Consider the following 22829-nt stretch of genomic DNA (forward strand, 5'->3'; position numbering starts at 1 on the left):
CCTCGCTCCGTACGCCCTCGCTCCGTACGCCCTCGCTCCGTACGCCCCTGCCACGCCCTACTAATAGCCGGCCAATCCCCGGCTCCGCTCCGGGAACGTCACAATGGCGACCCGCGGCTCCGCCCCCGGACGCCCGCCTTGGAGACCCCGCCCCTCCGCGGTCTTTGCGTCTTTCCGGCTCCGTCTTGGAAGTGGGACTGCGCCGCGTCTTGTTGGAGAAGCAGGTGGGATTCTGCGGGGAAACCGGCCAGCTGTTACGCAGGCAGCCGGGAGCGGGGCAGGGGCGTGAGTTCCTGGGGCTGCTGTTCCTGGGTGCTTGGGCGTGGGGCTGAGGACGGGTAGGGCACTCCGAGAGCTTTAGGGCTTCCGGAAGCGCCGAGTGCGCACAACGGGCGGGGGTTGTGGACTCGGGCCTGCCGCGTGCCTGAACCCGCCCCTCGGGGCCCCCTCCCGGGGCGTGCTGCCAGGGGTTTCCATGGTGATGGTAAACAAGCCTCAACTGCCTCAGTCACAACTGCCAAGTCCCTAGCGTTCCACCCTCCTCTAGGTGCTTAGAGGGACGACCAAGGTGCCGGATGTGAAGAAAAGCGGGGGCGTGGAGACTCGGACCCCGAGGTGAGGGGTGGGACACAGGCGGCGTCCGAGGCTCGCCTACCAGGGACCGACTGGGGCACTTGGCATTGAGGGTCGAGGGACTGAGATTTGGGCGTCAGCGAAGGCGGGATCTGGGGTGAAGGCCCTCACACCCGGGACCGATTGGGATCTGAGCCTACGGGGGTAGTTGGGGACCGCGGGGCTGAGGTTTGGAGTCGGAGGAAGTGGAATCTGAGGTCAGGGGCCGTGTATTCGGGGACCGACAGGGTACTGAAAGGGGACCCGGCCCACTGAGGGTGGGGACCGCGGGACTGATTTGGGCTTGGGGGAGGTGGATTGGAGGTCACCGGCCTTATATTCCCGGCACTAGACCGCGGGGCTGAGGTTTGGGCTTTGGGAGGCAGGGAGGGGGAAGGAGAGTCTCGTGCGGACTCCAGAGGGAGCAGAGCCCTAGCGCCCCTGGCAGGAGTAGGGTGGGAAGACCAGGCAACCGCTCGAGGAGGGTCATTTTAAAATGAAAGCGGTACTTGCACGTGGCTGAACGCGTCCGCGAGTTGAACTAGACTGGTTGGGACCTGACTCCTCCCCCCTCCCACGTTCCCGCTCGCCGAGCCTCGACTTTCGAGCGTTGCGGCCTTTTCTTCCTCTCCGTGCAGCCTCTGTGCCCTGACCCCCGTCTGCGTTCGTCTCCTGCTCTTGGAGGTATCCTGCCTGTATTTTGGTTGAAACTCTGGTTCTCGTTATCTTGGCCTGGTGACCATCCTTCTGCTGAGTTGTCTTAATTTGGCCGTTTCTTTTTTCTTGTCCGTACTACTTTTATCTTTGAATGTACTTTGTGCCCGTTCTTGCCTGCGCCCGAGAAACTTCTGGACGCTGCTCGCGCTGCGCCTCCCCCTCCCTGTTCCCGTGTGGCTCACGGAAGGCGGCGCCGGGCGGCCCGGGGGAGGCCCCGCGAGTCGCGGGGACCCGACCGGCCTTGGACCCCGGTCTTTTACCTGAACGGTTGGAGGGGCCGTGGGCCTCTCCCGTTTAATATGTACTCTAAAGGGGCTCTCAGAGGTTCCCAACAAATAACTTGAGGCCCTGGAGAGCCGCCCCACCCCCACCCCCCGCTTCGCCGGGCACCGGCGAGTCCCGCGCCCTTTGGGATGCCCTCGGCAGTTTTCTTCCCCTGGAGGTCCTAAGACGAACGACCATGCTTCACAACTGTTTTCGAGGCTGTGGGGAGAGGGCCTGTCTGCCACTGCTGACGGGTGCTCGGCGGGAGAGTGGCCCGCGAGCGGCCATACGCTGGCGGGGGCCGTGCGGCGCGGCGGCTTCCGGGAACCGCCGGCCGGGGGGGGGGGGGGGGGGCCAGGCGGCCGGGGTTGGGGGCGGGCCTCGCGTGGTCCGACCCTCGTGGAACTCGAAGGGTTGAAGGCGGCACATCTTTTAAAAACATCATCGAAACTATCGATTTTACTCTAATTGTTAGTATTTCAGTCACGTTTTTAAAAGTTAACTGTTTCTGAATTTCTAGTGAAAATGAAAATAATTTCGGGTTCTCCGGTCAGATAAAAACCTATTAGGGCCTATCAGTGAAAAGTGATGTTTTCAGTGCTAATTTCTAGGCAGTTTTTCTCTTTTCATTTTAAAGTAATTTCTGCACTTAATGAATATTGAGAGAGATCGCTTTATTACCGGTGTTAAGCAGGTGCATCCTTTGCCTCGGGGGATCTCATCTTCCTGTGTGCATTCTCTGTAAGTTGATTCGGTTTTTTATTTCCGTTTTACCGTGTCTGTTTTTTAACGTTTATTTTAGTAACGTTCTTTTTGTATTACTTGCTTTTTGTTGCTTTTCTCTTTAACTGGCAAGTGACTGGTTTTCACTTGGGTACTGTTGTTACAGAGCTCCCTTTAAACACCAAATAACTGAAAAATGTGAGTTGATTTGAGGAGAGTTAGTCCTTGTTGTGGCCGAAACTGAGGGAGAGTGTGGAGACAAGGGGTGCGTGCCCTTTGGAGTCGGTGCCTGAAGAGACTACAGAAGTGGGAGGGGGCCACCTTCCACAGAGCTGACTTGACCACCAACCTGCCTTCTGCAATCTGAGCTCTGGTTCTCAGATTCTTTGTGGAAACACATTAAGTGATCCTTAACTGGATCCACACACAGAGCTAGGTGTTTTTCCACATTTTCTAATCGCATGCTCATGACCAGTTTGCAGGGAATTACTGTGTTGTCATCATACAGATGTGTCTTAAGGGATATAGGTGGGACCGGGACAAAGGTCTGCCTGACGGCTTCAGCTTTCTACCAGGGCCCCTGCCCCTAATTAGCTGCCACAAAGGTTCTTGAGGAAGACAGAAAACCGGGCAGAGGGAGAGCCAGGCTCATCCAAGACCAGCCTGGCATAGTAAGATTTTTATTCATAACCTTGTATTTCTAAAGACTTATAAAATATAACCGCAATACTATTATCACACCTAAAAAATAATAATTCCTTGATATCACCCAATACTCAGTGTTGACATGTACCTGATTGTGTAATATTTTTATATAGCTGGTTGGTTTGATTTGGGATCCAAAGAAGTTCATTATATATTTGTTAGATAAATATCTCTTGAGTTTGTGTTTGTCTTTTAAATTATTTGGCTCTGCTGGGGTGCTGCATGCAGGATCTAGTTTTCTGACCAGTGATGGAACCTGGTCCCCCTGCATTGGTAGCACCATGTCTTAGCCACTGGACCACCAGGGAAATTACCTCTTAAGTTAGATTTTAAGCTAGAGCAGCACTCTCGAATAGAAATACAATGCAAGTCACATAATTTAACATTTTATTTATGTATTTTTTTAACATTTTCTGATGAAAAGAAACATACAGTTCACTTTAGTAATTTAACGTGATATATATTTACCTTAAATAGATCCAAAATATCACTTCATCCTGTAATAAATTTTCATGCTTTTTTCCTGAACTAAGCTTTCAGAATCCAGTGGGTGCTTATTTTATAGCACATCTCAATTTGCACCAGCCACATTTGAGTTGTGACAAGAGGCTCCCTTATTAGTGCGGATCTAAAGGTTTTCTATTCTTAAAGTTTCTTCCTATGTAGAAGTCAGGTTTTGTGTCTCATGTAGAATTCTTTTCCCACACACTGGGTTTTTCTGACTACATTCCTATGGAGTTAGTTGTTTGAGTCTCAATCCTGCATTTCCTTTAAAATGTTAGTTAATCTCTATACGCTGTTCTGATTCCCTTGAGATTTTTAAAAATATTGCATTGGAGGTGTTTTGTACTCCTGCCAGAGGCACATATTGGTTGGTGTCCTTTGTGATGTTAGCAGCTATTGAGTGTTCTCTAGATGCATTGTTTTGTTAATTATTTCCATATCTGTGATATTTTAATTTAGTATTCCTCCTTATTTATTAGCAGGAGTACTCCTATAAGGAGGAAATTTTCTTTATCATATGATTACTCTAAGATGTACTTTTATAAAAGGCAAGTTAAGGTTTTGATTTCTTTTTTATATTTATCAATATCTAGTGTAATGAACTGAATCTTTAGTATGTGCCAAAATCAGTAATTTTTCTGGTCTTATTATGAAGTCATGGATTTTATCATAAAGAATGTGTTTTAATCCATTGTAGCTTTTTTTCTCTTTGATGCTCACATTATTCAATTTTTGGCTAATGGGAGTGCCCTTAAGATTGGTTCCTGACTTTCTTGACTCAACTTCATGGTCTTTGGGTTATTGAGTTTAAGATACAATACTTAAGTGGATCCATCAAAGTTCATTCAACTGGACCTCTAGTGATGGGCAATTGGGTTGTTCTAGTCTTTTCCTATTAGAAATAGTGCTGCAATGCTTCATTTACAATTCTAATTTATCTTACATGGTGATGAGCATCTTTTCATGTTTAAGGGCATTTCTTTTTCTATCAATTGTCAATATCTCTAGCCTTTAAAATTTTTTTTGGACTGTTAGACTTTGTTTCTCTTTTTAGAAGCTCTTTATATGTTTAAAGATATTAACGCTTTTGGGGAATAAATTGCAAATGTCTTTCTCATTTTATCAGTGGTATTTTTGCAGTGGTATTATGTCACATGCTATTTTTAGCCATCCCTTGTAGCTCAGTTGGTAAAGAATCTGCCTGCAGTGCAGGAGACCCGGGTTCGATCCCTGGGGTTGGGAAGATCCTCTGGAGAAGGAAATGGCAACCCACGCCAGTGTCCTTGCCTGGAAAATCTCATGGACAGAGGAACCTGGTGGATTGCAGTCCATGGGGTCCGCAAAGAGTCGGGCATGACTGATCGACTTAACACACATAAGATGTTTAGGTTGGGTGGTTGTTGTTGTGTGTTTTGTTTTGTTTTGTTTTGTTTTGATGTGTGTATATTTGTAACCCTATATGAGTCATAATCAGGCAAGTTCTCTACTGCCAGTGTGAAGAGGAATTTTGTAATTTAGGATATTTCTTAGCATTTCTTAGAAACATGAAAAATTCTTAGCTGACTCCTATTTTACCTTCATTAAGATGCTAATGTGACATCATCAGTGATTGACTTTGAAATGATGAATTACAGTGGGATTCTTGGAATAAATCCAACTTGATCATGACTTATTAAGTAGCTTGTGTATTGTTGGATTTGGTTGTCTCATGTTTATGTAGGAATTTTTCATGTGAGTTCTGGAGTGAAATTAGCCTGTGAAACTGGATAAACTTAATTCTAAAACTCTTAGAAAAATCAATTCCAACTTTATTGTAGATTAAAATGTTTAAAAATATAGATGAAAACAACAGAGCCTTTAAGTTTAAAAAATGTCCGTGTGGCCTTGGGCCAGGAGAAAGATCTCTGAAATGACACAAAAATTGATACTCATTTAAGAGAAAAATGACAAGAATGAAAAAATTCTAAACTATTATGTTTCTCTTACAGTATGCCTTTTCAAAAGTCCTGACTATATAAATATTAGAAATTCCTACCACATTCTCTCCTTTTAAGTTTATCTGCATGCAGGATGGTCCACAATTCACATCTCCAATCTTCATCTTCACCCTAATTGAGGTCTTTTCTGCTGCTACTGCTGCTAAGTTGCTTCAGTTGTGTCTGACTCTGTGCAACCCCATAGATGGCAGCCCTGGGATTCTCCAGGCAAGAACACTGGAGTGGGTTGCCATTTCCTTCTCCAATGCAGGAAAGTGAAAATGAAGGCGCTCAGTTGTGTCCGACTCTTAGCGACCCCATGGACTGCAGCCTGCCAGGCTCCTCCATCCATGGGATTTTCCAGGCAAGAGTACTGGAGTGGGGTGCCATTTAGAATTATGATATAAATGCTTTTTTTTTTTTTCCATTTTGATATAATTCACATACCATACAGTTCACCTTTTTAAAGAGTACAATTCAGAGGGTGTTTTTTTAATTCACAAAGTTGTAAAAAGCCATCACCACTAATTCCAGTATATTTTTGTTTGGTTAATTATAGTTGATTTATAATATGTTAATTTCAGATGTAAGCACAGTGATTCAGTTATTCATGGGTATATTCTTTTTCCTTCAAGGTGATTACAAAATATTGAGTATAGTTCCCTGTGCTGTGTAGTTAGGTCCTTGTTGTTTATCTATTTCATTTCTGTGTATGTTAATTCCAGCCTCCTAATTTACACCCCCTCCCTTTGGTATAAGTTTATTTTCTATGTCTGTGAGCCTTCTTTCTGCTTTGTAAGTAAGTGTGTTTTGTTTTTAGCGTCTACCTATAAGCAGTATCATATTTGTCTTTGTCTGGCTTCACTTAGTATGATAGTCTCTAGGTCTATCCATGTGGCTACAAATGGCCCAGTACATATTATGTTGAAACATTCCTGGAATAAATTCCACTTCATTATGGTGTATAACTCTTTTTATAGGTTGCTGGATTCAGTTTGTTAGTATTTTGTTGGAAATTTGCATTTGTGCCCTTAGGGGGTTATCTTGTGATGTCTGTCTGGTTTTGCCATCTACAAGTGTATTAACTTGCTAGGGCTGCCATAACAAAGTCCTACAGACTTGGTGGCTTAAGCAGAAATTTATTGTGCCATAATACTGAAGGCTAGAAGTCCTGCATTATGGTATCAGCAGGTTTGGTTCCCTCTTGAGAAGCTTGAGGGATATATGAAGGATATGTTCCAGACCTCTCTGGTTTTTAGGTGCCTGTCTTCCTTCTGCTTTCTGTGTCCAAATTGCCCCTTCTTCATTTTGGAATACAGACCACATTAATTATGTCATTTTTAATTTAGCTATCTCTATAAATATATCCAAGTCTGGTCACATTCTGAGGTGCTGGGGGTATCTTTAACATAAGAATTTTGGGGGCATAATGTTCAGCCCATAACAGGCATAATTAATACTGGTCTTGTAGAATGAGTTGAGACATGTTTTAATAGTTTATTTTAATATATTGTGATTAGTTCAAAACATCCAAAATATCACTTCAATATGTAATGAAAAAATTGAAAGTGAAGTTGTTCAATCGTGTCTGACTCATTGTGACCTCGTGGACTGTAGCCTGCCAGGCTCCTCTGTCCATGGGATTTTCCAGGCAAGAATACTGGAGTGGATTGCTGTTGCCTTCTCCAAGGGAATCTTCCCAACTCAGGGATCAAACCCGGGTCTCACACATTGCAGAAATATGTAATAAGTATTTTAATTTTTTTTTTCTTTTTTGGCTGCACTTCAAGACTTCTGAGACCTTAATTTCCCAACTAGTGACTGAACCTTCACCCTCAGCAAGTGAGCAAGCAAGTGGGATCCTAACTACTGGACCACCAGGGAATTCCCTGCAATTCATTGTATATGTACTAAATGTTATCACTTGGGGCACATCTCAGTTTGTTCTTGCCACATTTCAAGCACTATGGGCTACTCTATTTTTATCCTTTGTACCTAACCTGTTCTTTTTTTTCAAAGCAGTTTTCCTTTGTACTTTAAATTTAGGAGTTTACCAACATATGCTTGGTTTGTGTGCTTTTAAAGTATCTGTGGGGAACTACACAACAGAGTTTATCTTAAGCAGGAAGGTTTCCTTCCATTCTTTATCTGTTCTCCTGCCTCCATTTTGTCTTTTGATTCTGGGATGCCTATCATTCACATGTTGTTTCTCCTGTCCTGTCTCTTATTATGAGTCCTCTGAATTTTATCTCGTCCGTCCCCCCCCCTTTTTTCCCCTTTGTTTTGAGCTTATTTCTTCTACTTGGTTTTCCAACCCACTAACCTTTCTTTCATTATTAACTATAAATCAGAACTCAGTTTTTAGCACTGGAAAATGTTTCATTCTGTAGTCAAGTATCTGAATTTTTTCTGTTAAAATATTTACTAAAGTTTAGTGCAGTATTTCTTTTTCCTAGAAAACTGTTCTGAGCTGTTCACCGGCTTGTATTACTGTTGCTGGAGCCCCTCTCAAGTACATAGTTCTGTCCCTTTGCTGCTCTTGGCTCTGTTCTCCACTCCCCTGGCATAGTGTGCTTGTGGTCCTGAGCAGTGAACATTGAGCACCAGGAGCTATAACTGCCTCCATTCCTATGGCAGCTGCAGGTGATCTGACAAGGTGTCAGCTTTCCACCTGGTCCCATGAGGAAGTTCCAGGCCTCCTGAATGGACTGGGCATTTGTTAATACAGGTGATAGATACTTCCCTCTGTTGAGAACAGATTTTAGCACTGGAGATCTAGTGTTTCTTTTTTATGAACTGCCACACCTGATATTTTTTCTGTTCTAACTTTAGATATTGATTCTTGAGTCACCAACAAAATGCAGTCAGTATCATGGAACGACTTCTTGTTTTATGTTGGCTAAAAAATTGTTCCTTGTGTTCAATTGAACACAAACATTATAGATATGATTTACCTAACAGTATATTACACTATTTTTACTTTTTAGTTAACACAGCTTTTGAGAAATGAACACTGGGGAAAACAGTGTATTATTACCCCAGGCTTAGCTACAGTAAAGAGCCTAATAGTCTAAAGATAATGGAAAACAGCCTTCCTGTTGCTTTCAAATTATGACATATCCTCTTTGACATATGAAAATATAATGGCAAACAAAGTGTCAGTGTATTTTAATCACCCATCTATAGCTTTTCTCTTTTTTAATTGAAGTTAATTTACAATATTGTGTTAGTTTCTGGTGTACAGAAAAGTGATTCAGCTCTCTCTATATATACACCTTTTCATATTCCTTCCCATTATAATTTATTACAGAATATTAAGTGTACCTCCTTGTGCTGTACAGTAGGACCTTATTATTTCATATTAGTTTGTATCTTAAACATTTTTCTTCTCATTTTTGAATTTACTAAGAACTGAATAGAGTGATTAAAAGGATTCACTACCAATTAAAAATATTTTTACAAAGCAACTAACACCAAAGCATATCCTAACAAATGACTACATTTTTAAATCTTCCCTGTATACCAGGGTAAAAACGTTTTAACATTTCCACCCCTGTTCATGCTTCTTATCTGTTTAAATGTCACTTCCTCAGAATCACTATATGAGTTAGCCCCCATTTTCTAATTTGGAGTTATTTCAGAACTTGTCATCACATGTTTATTCTTTATTGATTCCTAGTCCACTGTTCTGTGGACTTAGCACAGTAGCTGCATCTTGTAAGTGCACAATATTTCTAGGTTAATGAATGACTTGAGATTGAGTAAATTTTATCCTGCTGCATATCACTCAAATCCTTTGACACACTTGAGTTTCCACAATGTTTTTGTTGCAGAGTATCATCAATTCTTCCAAAATTTGACTTATTTCTTCCCATCTAGTTTCCATGCATCTGTTCCCATCATTCATCTTCCAGAGAGCAGCTAGATTGTTCTGTTGGAAAGCAAAACTCGTTTCCATTGGCCTTAGAATAAAGTCTAAAATACGGTATCAGGCCTTCAGGGCTTTGGGAGAATCTTGCTCTGCTTCCCTCATTGATCTCAGTCCTGGCTGCAGGTGTTTTTTGGGTGTTTTCTGTCCCAATACTTTCTCCTGTGTATTCTGTACATGTTGTTCCTTCACTGGGCAGGAACCCTATCGTGACTGATCAATTATTAACACTAAGCTAGCCAGTGTCATCAACCAGTTAAGCCAAGAAAGCATATATAACGCTGCTAAACTGAAACAAATACATTGAAAAAAGTGAGAAAATGGATGTCAGTCATGTAAATTACCAAGAATATGTTTTGACGAGGATTTTAGGAAGTGACAGAAAAGTGAAATAAATCCTCAGGAAGCAGTCAGGGTACTCATTTCTGTAGATAACTCTTTCCCAAAAGAAGCCCCTTTTATGGCTTAATTTTTCTTCAGAGTTGTGTCTCTTGAATGTATGAGTTTCTCATTTTCGTGGGATAGCTGCATTTTAAATCCTATCACCCAGCTTCAATAGCTACTAGTTGTGGACAGTTTTTCTTTACATCCCCCATTTACTTTCTATTTAGAGATAATTTTTTTAGAGTTTTGAGGCAGATCCCAGCCATCACACCATTTCACCCACAAACATTTAAAAATGTATCTCTAAAAAACTAATGCCTTTCGTTTTAGGATAACGAATTCCGTTACCTAAGTAAAAAAAATATCAAATTTCTAGTCAGTGTTCAGGTATTTCCTAAATTGTCCTATGCTTACCAATTTGTTTGAATCAAGATCCATATATTTCCCATATATTGTGAATCCTTGATAATTCTTTTAAGTTTTCTTTTATTCAGTAAGTGTTCCCTTGAAGCTATCTTGTTGAAGGACCGGCTGTTGTGCTTGTCCAGTTTCCCAGAGTCTTTGCAGACTGCATTATCACGTTCTCACTTAGTACGGTTCCTTTTCCCTATAAATTCTGTAATTTGTTATCTCTAGTAAGATTCTTTATTACTTTATTTATTAAAAACTTTATTACTAAAAGTATTAAATATACACAAAAGTAAAGACAACAGTATAAAATTCCCATGTACCCATCCCTCAGCTTCAACAATCGTGGCCCATGTTGTTTCGTCCGTACTGACTCCCACCACTCAGATTATTTAGAAACAGATTCTAGACAATCATACGAGTCTCTAACGACTTTAAAAAAAAAAAAATCACAGCAACAAAGCTAAAACTGAAATTTTATAGTTTCTTCATATAAATTCAAGTCACTGCTAACATTACTGCAATTGCCTTATAATTGTTTTACAGTTCATTTGAATTAATATTCAGTTGTTCATAAAATGTAATTGCTAGGTTGTAAAGTTTAAGAATTGCGAGTTTTAAAATTAATCCTTTCAAACTGAAAAAAGTTATATGACTGCTCAAATCTACAAAACAAGGTACTGTATATACAAAGAGGGTTCTACCTTTTGTTCATTAGTTTTTATTCGGAATTCTTTCCTGCCTTAAAGAGTTATTTTTTTTTACGGATTCTCCTTAAGAGTGGTGATGGCTACTCCTCCCCTCCCCTCCGCCCGTACTCTGGACTTTTCTCTACCCTGGCACCTCTCCTGAGAGCTCACTCCGAACGGTCTTCCTCGTTGCTTTCCTTCCCTCCTCCCACTTCCTGCCTTGGCCGACCGCGCGGGCCGCACCTGCAGGACGCGTTTCCATTGGTGACATCTTGGCGGGCCCGCCGGTGGCACTTCCTCCTTTACACCCCGTGACCCACGTCCGGCTCGCCGCCCTCGCAGTCACGCGGCCTCTGCCTCCGGGACGCAGCCCCGTGCGCCGGCCTTCCGCACTCCAGGCCCCGGACCCGTCGTGGTGAGCCGCCGCGAGCGGACGACCCCGCCCGCACTTCCCCCAGCCCCCCTGGCTCCTTGGAACTCCCCTACCTCCTCCCGCGCAGCCGCCCCCTACCCCAGGAACTCTTTCTGCCCCCTCCTCGCTGCCCCAGGAGCTCCCCCTCCCCCACCTACCCTGCGTCCCCAGGAAGTCCCCTCGACCCGACCCGGGAGCTCCGCCCCCAGCCCCAGGAGCTGCCCGCCCCCCTCCGGTCCCGGGAACTCTTCCGCGCGCCTCCTCGGAGCCCCTCGGCTTCGAGAGCTCCGCCTTCCCTCCCCCGCGGCTCCGGGAACCCCTGGCCGGAGAACTCTTTCCCACTTCGCCGCGAAGGCTTTCGCTTCGCTCCACGGCCTGAAACCTCTGCCACCCTAGTGAGTCCCCAGTGAGTCCCCGCTGCCCTGGGAGCCCCCTCCCACCTCGGGCCCCGGGAACCTACGTCTCGTGACCTTCCCCTCCCCCCACCTCGCGCGGCCCGGGCAGCCTCTCCCTCCCCCAACCCGTAGTTCGCCCCGCCCCGGAAGCTTCCGCTGACCCCGCCCAGGCCCGTGGATGGGGCGCCCTGTCGTCGGGCCTTCCTGTAGGGCTTTGCCGACCCAAGGCTGTCGGATCGGCGGTTGGAGGCCGAGCGAACCCCTTCACGTCCCAGTCCCCCCGCCAGGAGCCTAGCGTCCGGGACTGATACCGCGCTTCCCGCCGAAATCGCTCAGACGCGCCCCTGGCGGCCCGCGGCCGCGAGCTTGAGAGCGCACTTTGAAGCCTGGTACGAAGCGTTTGCCCCCAGCCAGTTGAGTTTCAATTTCAGGTTGATAACAAAAGGAGGTGCACCTGGCCTTTCCGCGGAATCTTCTGCGTTTTTAAGCTTCGGGTGGAGTTGGGGGTCCTTTGGCTGTAAACTGCGCTTGCTGGTTGAAAATAGAAATCGGTCCTGCTCTCTTCAGCGGTAAGTTTTAGGGCAGAGTCAACTGCGTAATCCTGAGGCGGCGTCTCCCGCGGACTGTGATTTAAGAGGTAGAACTTTCTGATTAATTAAGACAATCTACCAGTCTGTGCGTGCTGCTAGTTGTAGGTTAAAATTCATTTATAAGTAAGGGCGAAAATGCTTTTCGGGCCCCACTAGGACACGGATAAAACAGGGTGAAGCCAGGGAGCTGCTGAGATCCAGTCCCTGAATAGAAACCTTGGGGGCGCAGTTTCAGCCACCCTGTGTACTTAGTAGATAAACCTAATCAGTCGGGCGCTGGAGGTGAGCCCTTTTTATCTTGATGGGTCTACCTGGATCTGAACTAAATCTTGCCCAACCAGTATAGTACAGTGAGGTAGAACTCGTTCTGGAATACCTCCTGGGAGCAGTTAGATATGTTGAATCTCGGCCCCGGCCCAGATCTATTGTTTTAGAATCTGCCTTTTAACAAGATCCTTGGGTGGTCCGTGTGCTCACTTACGTCATAGACAGTTGCGGGCAGGGGGGTGGAGTTGTGCAAAATGAGTCTTCAGGTGTTGGACCCAAGAGTAGTGTTTTGTAACACTTGGCCCCAGTGGTCTCGACGGGCTGTCGGGGAGCCGGGTGGGAGACCAGTGTATATCCTTAACGCTTGAACATGTGTGCGCCATAGTTCAGCCACGTGGGAATCGGTTTCCTCGCGTCTGACCGCGCCTGGGTTTGCGTGTCCGAGCCAGGGGCTTTTGGTCTGCGGACCACACTGGAATGAGCAGGTAGCAGGGTGATAAACCCAGGCAAGGAATTAAGACCACTAAGATGACCAGGCTCTCTACCCTTTAGATTCTACTCTTTTCTGAGGGTAGAGGAGAGGGACAGTTGATGAAGCTTCTTGAAAACCCTCGTCTAGAGAATTTGAAACTGTTAACTTCTTAAATTGTAGTACTTTATATAGGTTTTGCTCCCCAAAGTAGCATCTCATGTAATAGAGGATGCTTATAAGGCAAGACAGGCACTGTCTACGGCAACAGGCTTAGAGAAACTGACTTTTCTCAGTTATGCGGTTCTAAAACTAAGAATGTGCTTTAGTTCTCAAACGAATTCGCTGGACATATCAAAGTCTTCTGCGGACAGCTTTATTCTGTGGCTGTGGTTGATGGTAGATTGATGTTTTTATTATTTTAAAACATTTCAACACTATTCTCAGTTAAAAGAGCAACGTTATATATCAAATACAGGTCTCAAGAAATGAAATTATTAAAAACAGGAAAGGAAAATCTTTTTATTATCTCCACCCAGCCCTCCAGGGATGTTTGCAAATTGTAAATACTGTTACGACAGTTTATAGCAAACTACTTTTGCCTGGAGCACATCACTGAACACTGCCTGGTCTCAAGTGCCGATCAGCGGCGCAACTCCTCTCCTCCCTGCTCGGCCCGCCTTCTGCTTCCGGGAACCGCTCCTCCCCGCAGACCCGCCCAGAAGGTGCGCCTCCCACTCTAGATATTTAAATTTTCTTAACCACGGTTAGGGTTTTCTGTACGGAACGCGCCTTCTGAGTAAATCTTTCAGGGCAAGTGGGATGGTTCCAGGCTGTTATTATCTGTATTACCCTGTGAAAAAGATAAACCTTTCCAAAGCTGGTGGCGTGGGGCAGGCGTGTACTTTCTTTAAGGCACCCGGCGCTTAAAAACGGCTTGCCACAGCCTCGGCTCTCAATTTACTGGAGAGGAGCTCAGAGCCGGTCCCAGCCAGGGGATTGCTGCCTCTGCTTGCTCCGGTAGTGCTGGGGCATTAAGATAAAATTTCCTTGTCGCTCTTTTTTTAGGACGATTCGTTACCTACCTGGAGTGTCTTCGACTGTGGGCATCCCCCGGTGTTCTTTAAGGTGAGCTATTTTAAGAAAATCTCTCAGTTTATAATTGATTTCTTGATGCAGAAAACTTGCTGAGTTAAGATTTTTTTTCCACTAGCTGTAAATCTAACGTTGAGCAGGAAGCCAGCTCTTATTTTCATAAGTTTTAGTTAATGTTCTAAGTACTGAAAGTCTGCGAAGAATCCAAATCTAGAGGATTCTGAGGTCAACAGTAAGGATATTGCTCTATGTATTAGAAGTACATATGTGTTTTGGAAAAGTGCTTTTTTCGCTTTATAATTTCTGTTTTGGGCACTTTAAATAATTCTTAAATGAAATATTTGTTCTTATATGCTTCCTGTCCCCCCCCCCCTTCTGCTTGTCTTTTTTAAGCTAACCAGACTGCCATATTATAGAAGGTGGTGTTGGCCCCATGTGGCCATCAGTTAATCTCTTGCTAATCTTGGGCCTGCTGTGCTGGGGGTGGGACTACAGTGACCTACTGAACAGATAAGTCTGTTGCTACTAGCCTCTCAACGCGATTGCAAAGAGTTTTAAACAAATTATGAATTGTTTCCCTAGATGCTCTGGGATCATAGAACTATAGATTTAATTTGTGGGGACGGGAGAAAGTCTTGTGGAAAAGTTGGTAAATTTAAGCTGAGACTATAAGGATTAGTGGGATTTAGCTAGACAGAAGATTGGGTGGGCTATCTTCAGACAGATAATTACTACGTGTGTCAATTCCAGTGGAACAGAGAGCCTGCCACATTTCCGGCACAGAGAAATACAGGAATAAAGGTTTGTTTGCTTTCTAATGCAAGTGTGTTTCAGGTCAAAGTTTCAAGGCCTGAGCACCCCCTTGGCCCTATGATTTGTGTTCCAGACAGTGGGGAGCCACTGAGGTGTTGAAACAGTAGAGTGACACAAAATTACACTCAAAACAGCTGCAGGTTGGGCTGGTAGGAAGGATTGGAAAAGTTGTAGATGTGAATGTCTTGGAAAGGGCTTGTTGGTACTGGAAGTAGAAAGGGATGAAGGCGATGCACAAAGATGATGATGATTTGATACTCAAATCATAATGTCAAGCAGTGTGCTAAGGACCAAGATACGAGAAACCTCTATACTTGTTGGGGTCAAGAGTTATCGAATAGAATTTAGGCATGGATTAGGAATAGGATTAGGGTGGAGAATGGGATCACCCCCCACAAAGAAATAATGAGCTCATTAGATTTAAGGGCTTGCAAGTTGTTCAAAGATTGCTTCAGTTTCATTCTAGAGCCTTTGGATGGCAAGTAAGGCCATTTATGCTTCAACCAGGGTACTATAGAAGAGTTTCAGAAAAAAGCGGTGTTCATTTGTGGTACATAGGTTGAACTATGGAATGGAGTTTGTCTAGGCCAGTCTTGGCCTCGGGGAATCTAAGTCTAGGAACCTTTGTGTCCTGAACCCAGAATTGGCCGTGGAAATACAAGGATCAGGTGAGGTTACCTGCAAAAAGGGGGCCAGTGATTGTGTATGGTGAAACTTTGGGGAAGGACTCAAAGAGGCAGAGTACCTAAGGAATTAACAGGAAAACCAAGAGCCAAGAGGAGAAAGGATTTCCAGAGAGAATGGTTAAATCCTGTGGGCACAGAAGAGATGGAGATAAGAAAATGTTTTTCTTGCCATGGAGATCCTTGGCAGAGTGACATGTGCACTGGTTTAATTGTGTGGGTAGGGAAGGGCGTGTAAGAAGCCTTTTTGAGGATGAGATTTCACTGAAAGGGAGAGCAAAACCAAGTAGCTGGAGGCAAGTTGGTATAAGGAAAGATGTATCTTACGGGCTGATTAGAAATGAGAAAATCTCCTTAATTGATAAGAAAAACAGTGTTCAGTGAAGTTTGTGTGAAGATGGAGATTCCTTGGGGTGGGTGGAGTTGACCATGGCAGAGCCACAGATAAGAGCTCAGCTACAGAAGAAGCAAATCCCTTGTTTATAAATTTCTAGAACTTGCTCTGATTTGCTTCACCAGGTCTCTGTTAAACCAGTTTACTTTTCTTTTTCTTACCATTCATGCTCTCTGGTTTTAATTGTGGGGTTTTTAGAAATCTGTCCATGTTTTGCTCTAATAGTGTAAATATGCCATGCCATTTGAGATAGTTTTAGGATTCATCTGAGGTAAGATTCTGTTTTATCTTTCTGTGTGATAATGTGCCTAGATTTTTTTGAAAAGGCACTTTTTACCACTGACTTAATAGCTACATCTGTTATACTTGATATCAAATGATAATTCGATAAAACAACTTCTGTATACTTGTGCCGGTTCTGAATATATTTTTGGCCCTATCTGTATTTTTATTGTCTGTTATTCGTATATTGGTGTCTGACTCAGCTCCTGCTTTTCAGAATGCTGCCCTTCGACATGGATTTGACCTTTACTCTTTTTTCAGCTTGGACTCTGGGTGTCAGATGCCACTTGCACTTCATGGCACTTTGTCAGCAGGGGCACCTGTCATGCCTCTTGTACAATGAAGAGTGTATTCCATTTCTAGTTCCTCAGTGAAACATTGAACAATGTAATGTGTTTTATTTTGTTTTATTTGGGGGGGGGTCATGCTGTGCTGCTTATGGCACTAGGGATTGAACCCAGGCCATGGCAGTGTGAAACTGAGAGGCTTATAGTTTGATTTCTATGTTTGCATCTCATGTAACTGATACTCTGCTGATGGACTTATCTGTTTGGATATGCCTTAATTTGACCTTGCACTTGATTGGGGTTTTGAGTAGACAATAGGACTTCTCACCTACTGTCTTGCATTTTACTTTAATGATGCAGTAATGCAGTCTGTTTTCCTTTAGTTTCATATTCTTGTTATACATATTAAATGAAAATTTATGTAAAGTAGTTTTTGCTTTCTTTTCAGCCACACAAAGCTGCACCCGAGCTTGTTTGACGTCTACTTTGTCGAGTGTCCATGATGTTGGGCCCTGAGGGAGGTGAAGGCTTTGTGGTCAAGCTCCGTGGCCTGCCCTGGTCCTGCTCTGTTGAGGATGTGCAGAATTTCCTCTCCGACTGCACGATCCATGACGGGGTCGCAGGTGTTCACTTTATCTACACTAGAGAAGGCAGGCAGAGTGGTGAGGCTTTTGTTGAACTTGAATCGGAAGATGATGTAAAATTGGCCCTTAAAAAAGACAGGGAAAGCATGGGACATCGGTACATTGAAGTGTTCAAGTCCCACAGAACCGAGATGGATTGGGTGTTGAAGCACAGTGGTCCAAACAGTGCTGACACTGCCAATGATGGTTTCGTGCGACTTCGAGGACTCCCGTTTGGATGCACCAAGGAAGAGATCATTCAGTTCTTCTCAGGGTTGGAAATCGTGCCAAACGGGATCACATTGCCTGTGGACCCCGAGGGCAAGATTACAGGGGAAGCCTTTGTGCAGTTTGCCTCACAGGAGTTAGCAGAGAAGGCTCTAGGGAAGCACAAGGAGAGAATAGGGCACAGGTATATTGAGGTGTTCAAGAGCAGTCAGGAAGAAGTTAGGTCATACTCAGATCCCCCACTGAAGTTCATGTCAGTGCAGCGGCCAGGGCCCTATGACCGCCCTGGCACAGCCAGGAGGTATATTGGCATCGTCAAGCAGGCAGGCCTGGAGAGGATGAGGTCTGGTGCCTACAGTGCAGGCTATGGGGGTTATGAGGAGTACAGCGGCCTCAGTGATGGCTATGGCTTCACCACCGACCTGTTTGGGAGAGACCTCAGTTATTGTCTCTCTGGAATGTACGACCACAGGTATGGAGATGGCGAGTTCACTGTCCAGAGCACCACTGGACACTGCGTCCACATGAGAGGTCTGCCCTACAAAGCCACAGAGAACGACATTTACAACTTCTTCTCCCCGCTCAACCCTGTGAGAGTCCACATTGAGATTGGCCCTGATGGAAGAGTGACCGGCGAAGCTGATGTTGAATTTGCCACTCATGAAGAAGCCGTGGCGGCCATGTCCAAAGACAGGGCCAACATGCAACATCGATACATAGAACTTTTCTTGAATTCCACAACAGGGGCCAGCAACGGGGCATATAGCAGCCAGATGATGCAGGGCATGGGGGTGTCAACCCAGTCCACTTACAGTGGCCTTGAGAGCCAGTCTGTGAGCGGCTGTTATGGGGCTGGCTATGGTGGCCAGAACAGCATGGGTGGATATGACTAGTTTTGTTAGTAGCTTTTGAGTTATTTCAGTCAAATTTTCACAGGCAGCCAACAAGCAGTGAAAAGCAGTTATTACTCTAGAGGAAGCTATGGGACCCATTTTGCACCATGAGTTTGTGAAATCTGGATTAAAAAATTACCTCTTCAGTGTTTTCTCATGCAAACTTTCTTCTAGCATGTGATATTGAGTAAACTAAAACTATTTTCAGCTTTTCTCAATTAACATTTTGGTAGTGTATTTCTGGAGTGATGTTATCTGAGTTTAAAGTAGATTTAAGTATGTTAAATGTGGATCTTTTACACCACATCATCGTGAACACATTGGGGAGGCGTGCTTTTTTGGAAAACTCAAGGTGCTAGATCCCTAATTCAAAGAGGACATTTCTCATGTTTGTTCATTCTAGTTTATTTTCATTTAAAATCTCTTAGGTTAAGTTTAAGCTTTTTAAAAGTTAGTTTTGAAAATTGAGACACATTACTAATACTGTAGGAATTGGTGAGGCCTTGACTTAAGAACTTTCTTTGTACTGTGATTTCTTTTCGGGTGTATTTTGCTAAGTGAAACTTGTTAAATTTTTTTGTTAACTAAATTTTTTTCTTAAAATAAAAAGACTTTTTCACAATGACTGGCACAGACTATATGCTCACCAACAAATAGTAAAATGACCTGGGTGGTTGAGTTTAATACTGCTGTGTTAAAGTGTGAATTTTAAATTTAGCACTATTAATTTCCCTTGTGTTTCTTACAACAAGGCTAAATTAAAAATCAAATTTAAAAACATTAAACACACGAGTGGAAATGATGACTAGAAACTAGAATGGAAACAAGAGTTCCAGTTTTCCTGTGACTTTTTTTCTATTGATCAGCCGTTTGTAATATCCTGCTGTTCCGTTTATACCAGGGTGGCACCTATTCATAGCTAGAGGTGTTTAGTTTTTGGTGCTACATATATTGAGTCATTAGCCACAATTTATGGTTTTATATAAGATGTGCTGTTTGGAACAGTCTGCCATATTTATGATTATTTCGATCGGATACACTCTAGGGTTAGAGTTTGTTTTTTGCAGGATATGCATATTCTGAAGTTTGAGACCTACATCCAAATTGTTAGAAATTGTTGATCTAGCAGTGGGAAGCAAATTTTAAATTTCAGGTAGCTCTGCACACAGCATTCAGTTCAGTCGCTCAGTCATGTCCGACTCCTTGTGACCCCATGAATCGCAGCACGCCAGGCCTCCCTGTCCATCACCAGCTCCCGGAGTTCACTCAGACTCAGTCCATCGAGTCAGTGATGCCATCCAGCCATCTTATCCTCTGTCATCCCCTTCTCCTGCCCCCAATCCCTCCCAGCATCAGAAGTCTTTTCCAATGAGTCAACTCTTCGCATGAGGTGGACAAAGTACTGGAGTTTCAGCTTTAGTATCATTCCTTCCAAGGAAATCCCAGGGCTGATCTTCAGAATGGATTGGTTGGATCTCCTTGCAGTCCAAGGGACTCTCGAGTCTTCTCCAACACCACAGTTCAAAAGCATCAATTCTTTGGCACTCAGCCTTCTTCACAGTCCAATTCTCACATCCATACATGACCACAGGAAAAACCATAGCCCTGACTAGACGGACCTTAGTCGGCAAAGTAATGTCTCTGCTTTTGAATATACACAGCATTGCAGTCACATTAAACACTATCAAGACTAACGAGAGAATTTGACTTCATGGGTGTTCATTTTCCCATTTTAGTGTCCAATCAGTGTAGCCCAGATCTGTGAAGTCTGTAGGTAGACTAGAGGGAGCCTTAGGCCTTTCTAACTTTGTTGGATTTATGGCCCCACCCTGTCATTCTTCCCACCAGTGGTCTGCAGACTCAGATGGCAAACATACAGTGGCAACATCACCCAGGAATGCCAGAGCTAGGGTGCAATGAAAAGGCTAAGGTTTAATTAGAGCAGTGAAGTTTTAGGGAGTATATTTATTCCCTGTAGATCTTTGCAAATTTAAAAGTTCAAATATGGAAGGAGTGGGCTTCCCTGGTGGCTCAGATGGTAAAGAATCCACCTGCAATGTGGGACACCTGGGTTTATCTCTGGGTTGGGAAGGCCTTCTAGAGGAGGGCATGGCAACTCCCCTTACCTGGAGAATTCCCATGGACAGAGGAGTCTGGTGGGCTCCAGTCCATTGGGTCACAAAGAGACACGACTAATCACAGCACATGGAATGGGCTCTAAGAACCTGGGGTAGGAAATCCGGAATGTGCTGGATGACTGCAAATCCCACTGCAGCTGCAGTGGTTACCTGCCTCTTAGTAGAACCCTTGGTCACCTCACCTGAGGTATGTGGTTGATACAAGGAAAATCTATGTCTCAAAGTTTGCTCCGGGAATGAGGTAAAATGCTGGTAAGCCAAAGCAGCCTGCCCTGAAAATGGTTTCCATTTTGATGAATCAGTTTGATGGCAGGGGACCCAAGATAGTTATGTCTAAAAATCTATTCCTAATAATAGACCTGCAGTACAAAATACTGCACTTGTTTTCTAATTTTGTCAAAAATTGTGAAAACTTCAAATGTGCCTTGGCCTTCAAATTTTTACTACCCAACCTCGGAAAGGAAACTACATATTAGGACTGAGTGTATAAGTTGTAAGCACTTTTGGAGCCCTTTTAATATTTAGAATTGAAGCTTGGAGACTGACCTCTAGGAGGGAGATCCTGAGTGTTGAGAAGGATAGATGTCCACTTCCGGAAGAGGAGAGAAAGTGGAAGCAATTGGATGAATGGGCAGCGAAGCCTGAAAGGCGGTTAAGGAGCCTTGACCCTGCCACATCTGTGGTGAGGCTAACACCTATGGGTGTCAGGGTCCTGCAGGTTCAGTTCTGAGGTGTCCGTCAGCTTTTGTTCCCAGCATTTGATTATGTGAGCAAAAAGCAGATTGAAGTCAGAGTTTTCTATTTTCAGAACAGAGCCAGGTCTCAAGCCCAGAGACCATCAAATGAAGTGGAGGAAGGGCCTGGCAGCATTGCAACAATGCGTGTGTAGTAGATTATACATCTTATCCTCTGAGGCCAAGGGTAAGAAGTGACCCAAATCTCATATGCAGTTGCATTGATAGTCTGAGTTAATACTGATCCCAGGCATCCAAAATGCCAACTTCTTTTAGAGTGGGAGCATAAGAAGGCCAGGTGATATGGATTCACAGGCCCAAGTTCATGTCACTGGATTAAACAGGTGAAGATGCCTCGGGTTATCTCCATGAGTGAGTAGGAAGGGGTATCCTTGGCAGCTAATAGGTTTTCCCCCACCCAGAAACACGCTTGGGTGCTTGTGAAGTTAAGTGGTAGGTAAGGCCAAGAGGAACCTCTTAGAAAGTGTTCCCCATCCAGGACAGTGAACAGAGATTCTGTGATGTCTGCAACGTGTGGGGTTAGAGCCATACTCCGAGGCTTGAAAAGGTTAAGCCTAACCCTTTTTATTTGCAAATCTGGTCCCCAGAAAGCAGATGGATTCTGGCAGATGAAAGCAAACAACCAGGAACTTAACCACACAGTTGGCCCAGGTGCAGCTCAGTGCTTAATGTGATGTGTTTGCTGGAAAGACAAAGCCTCTGGAACTTGGGAAGCCCCTGAACTAGTGGAATACGTTCTGAGTTAGCATCAAGCAAAAGATTTTTTTTTTTTAATGACCTTGTAACCTGGACATTTGTCTGTAGTCAGCTGGCTGGTAACTCCTGCCCTCTGGAGACTGATCATCTTGCCAAATTCATTGTATTGATGGTATGCTCATTGGTCTTGGCAAGGAGGAAGCAGTGAGTACTTGGGATGCCTTAGAAAGACACCTCTGTGCTAGTGGGTGGAAGAGTTAAGGGCTCTGCTGTGTCGGGGACATTTTTAGGGTCTAGTATAATAGTCCTGGGCAGCAACTGGCAAACTAGGGCCCATGGGCCAAATCTGGACCTGTTTTGCAAATAGTTGTTACTGGTACACAGCCATCTGCATTCATTTATTTTGTATAGGCTGCTCTTGTGTTACCAGTTTCATCAGACCATGTGGCCCACAAAGCCTAGCAGATTTTTACTCTGAGCCTTTATAGGAAATATTTGCTGACTTCAGGCCTTGGGCAAAACAGACATTTCCTCCAATGGAAAAGTAAAGACACTGCCTCACCAAGAAGCATAAGTTTTGGCAGGACCTTTTGGATTTTGGAGAAATTTTGACTTGAAAACAGTGCTGCTACCCAACTACCAGGTGACTAGCAGGCTGCAGAGTGTCTGCAAGTTGCCCTGCTGCAAAGGACAGAGCAGGCTTCACCATCCAGGAATCACTGTTCTAAATCGTTTTGTGTGCTGTCTCTGATGTCTCACTACATGGTGACTGCTCAGCCACCTGCTGATGTTGATGGGAATCAACAGTTCCTCTGTAGCAGGGAGCTGTTTATCATTAAAAACCAATACAGTATTGTAAAGTAAAATAAAATTAAAAAAAGCTACTGGAGCTACTGTGC

General features: G+C 44.2%; 1 protein-coding gene across 8 annotated transcripts; it reads left to right on the plus strand.

Annotated features, from left to right (window-relative positions):
* Positions 1–139: 139 nt before the first annotated feature.
* LOC120865384 (heterogeneous nuclear ribonucleoprotein F) lies at positions 140–19126 on the plus strand. 8 transcript variants are annotated; one of them, XM_040242646.1, is made up of 5 exons: positions 11228–11325; positions 12149–12286; positions 13583–13768; positions 14112–14171; positions 17046–19126. In XM_040242646.1, the coding sequence occupies exon 5, from the start codon at positions 17097–17099 to the stop codon at positions 18339–18341; it is 1245 nt and encodes a 414-aa protein (XP_040098580.1). In that variant the 5' UTR covers positions 11228–11325; positions 12149–12286; positions 13583–13768; positions 14112–14171; positions 17046–17096; the 3' UTR covers positions 18342–19126. The 8 variants fall into 8 exon arrangements, with proteins under 8 accessions (XP_040098579.1, XP_040098585.1, XP_040098584.1 ...); XM_040242651.1 differs by lacking the exons at positions 11228–11325; positions 12149–12286; positions 13583–13768 and adding exons at positions 172–224; positions 548–615; XM_040242642.1 differs by lacking the exon at positions 13583–13768 and having other exon boundaries at positions 11131–11325.
* The last annotated feature ends 3703 nt before the right edge of the window (positions 19127–22829 follow it).

Source organism: Oryx dammah, unplaced genomic scaffold (genome assembly GCF_014754425.2).
Source record: "Oryx dammah isolate SB20612 unplaced genomic scaffold, SCBI_Odam_1.1 HiC_scaffold_6, whole genome shotgun sequence".
Lineage (NCBI taxonomy): Eukaryota > Metazoa > Chordata > Mammalia > Artiodactyla > Bovidae > Oryx > Oryx dammah.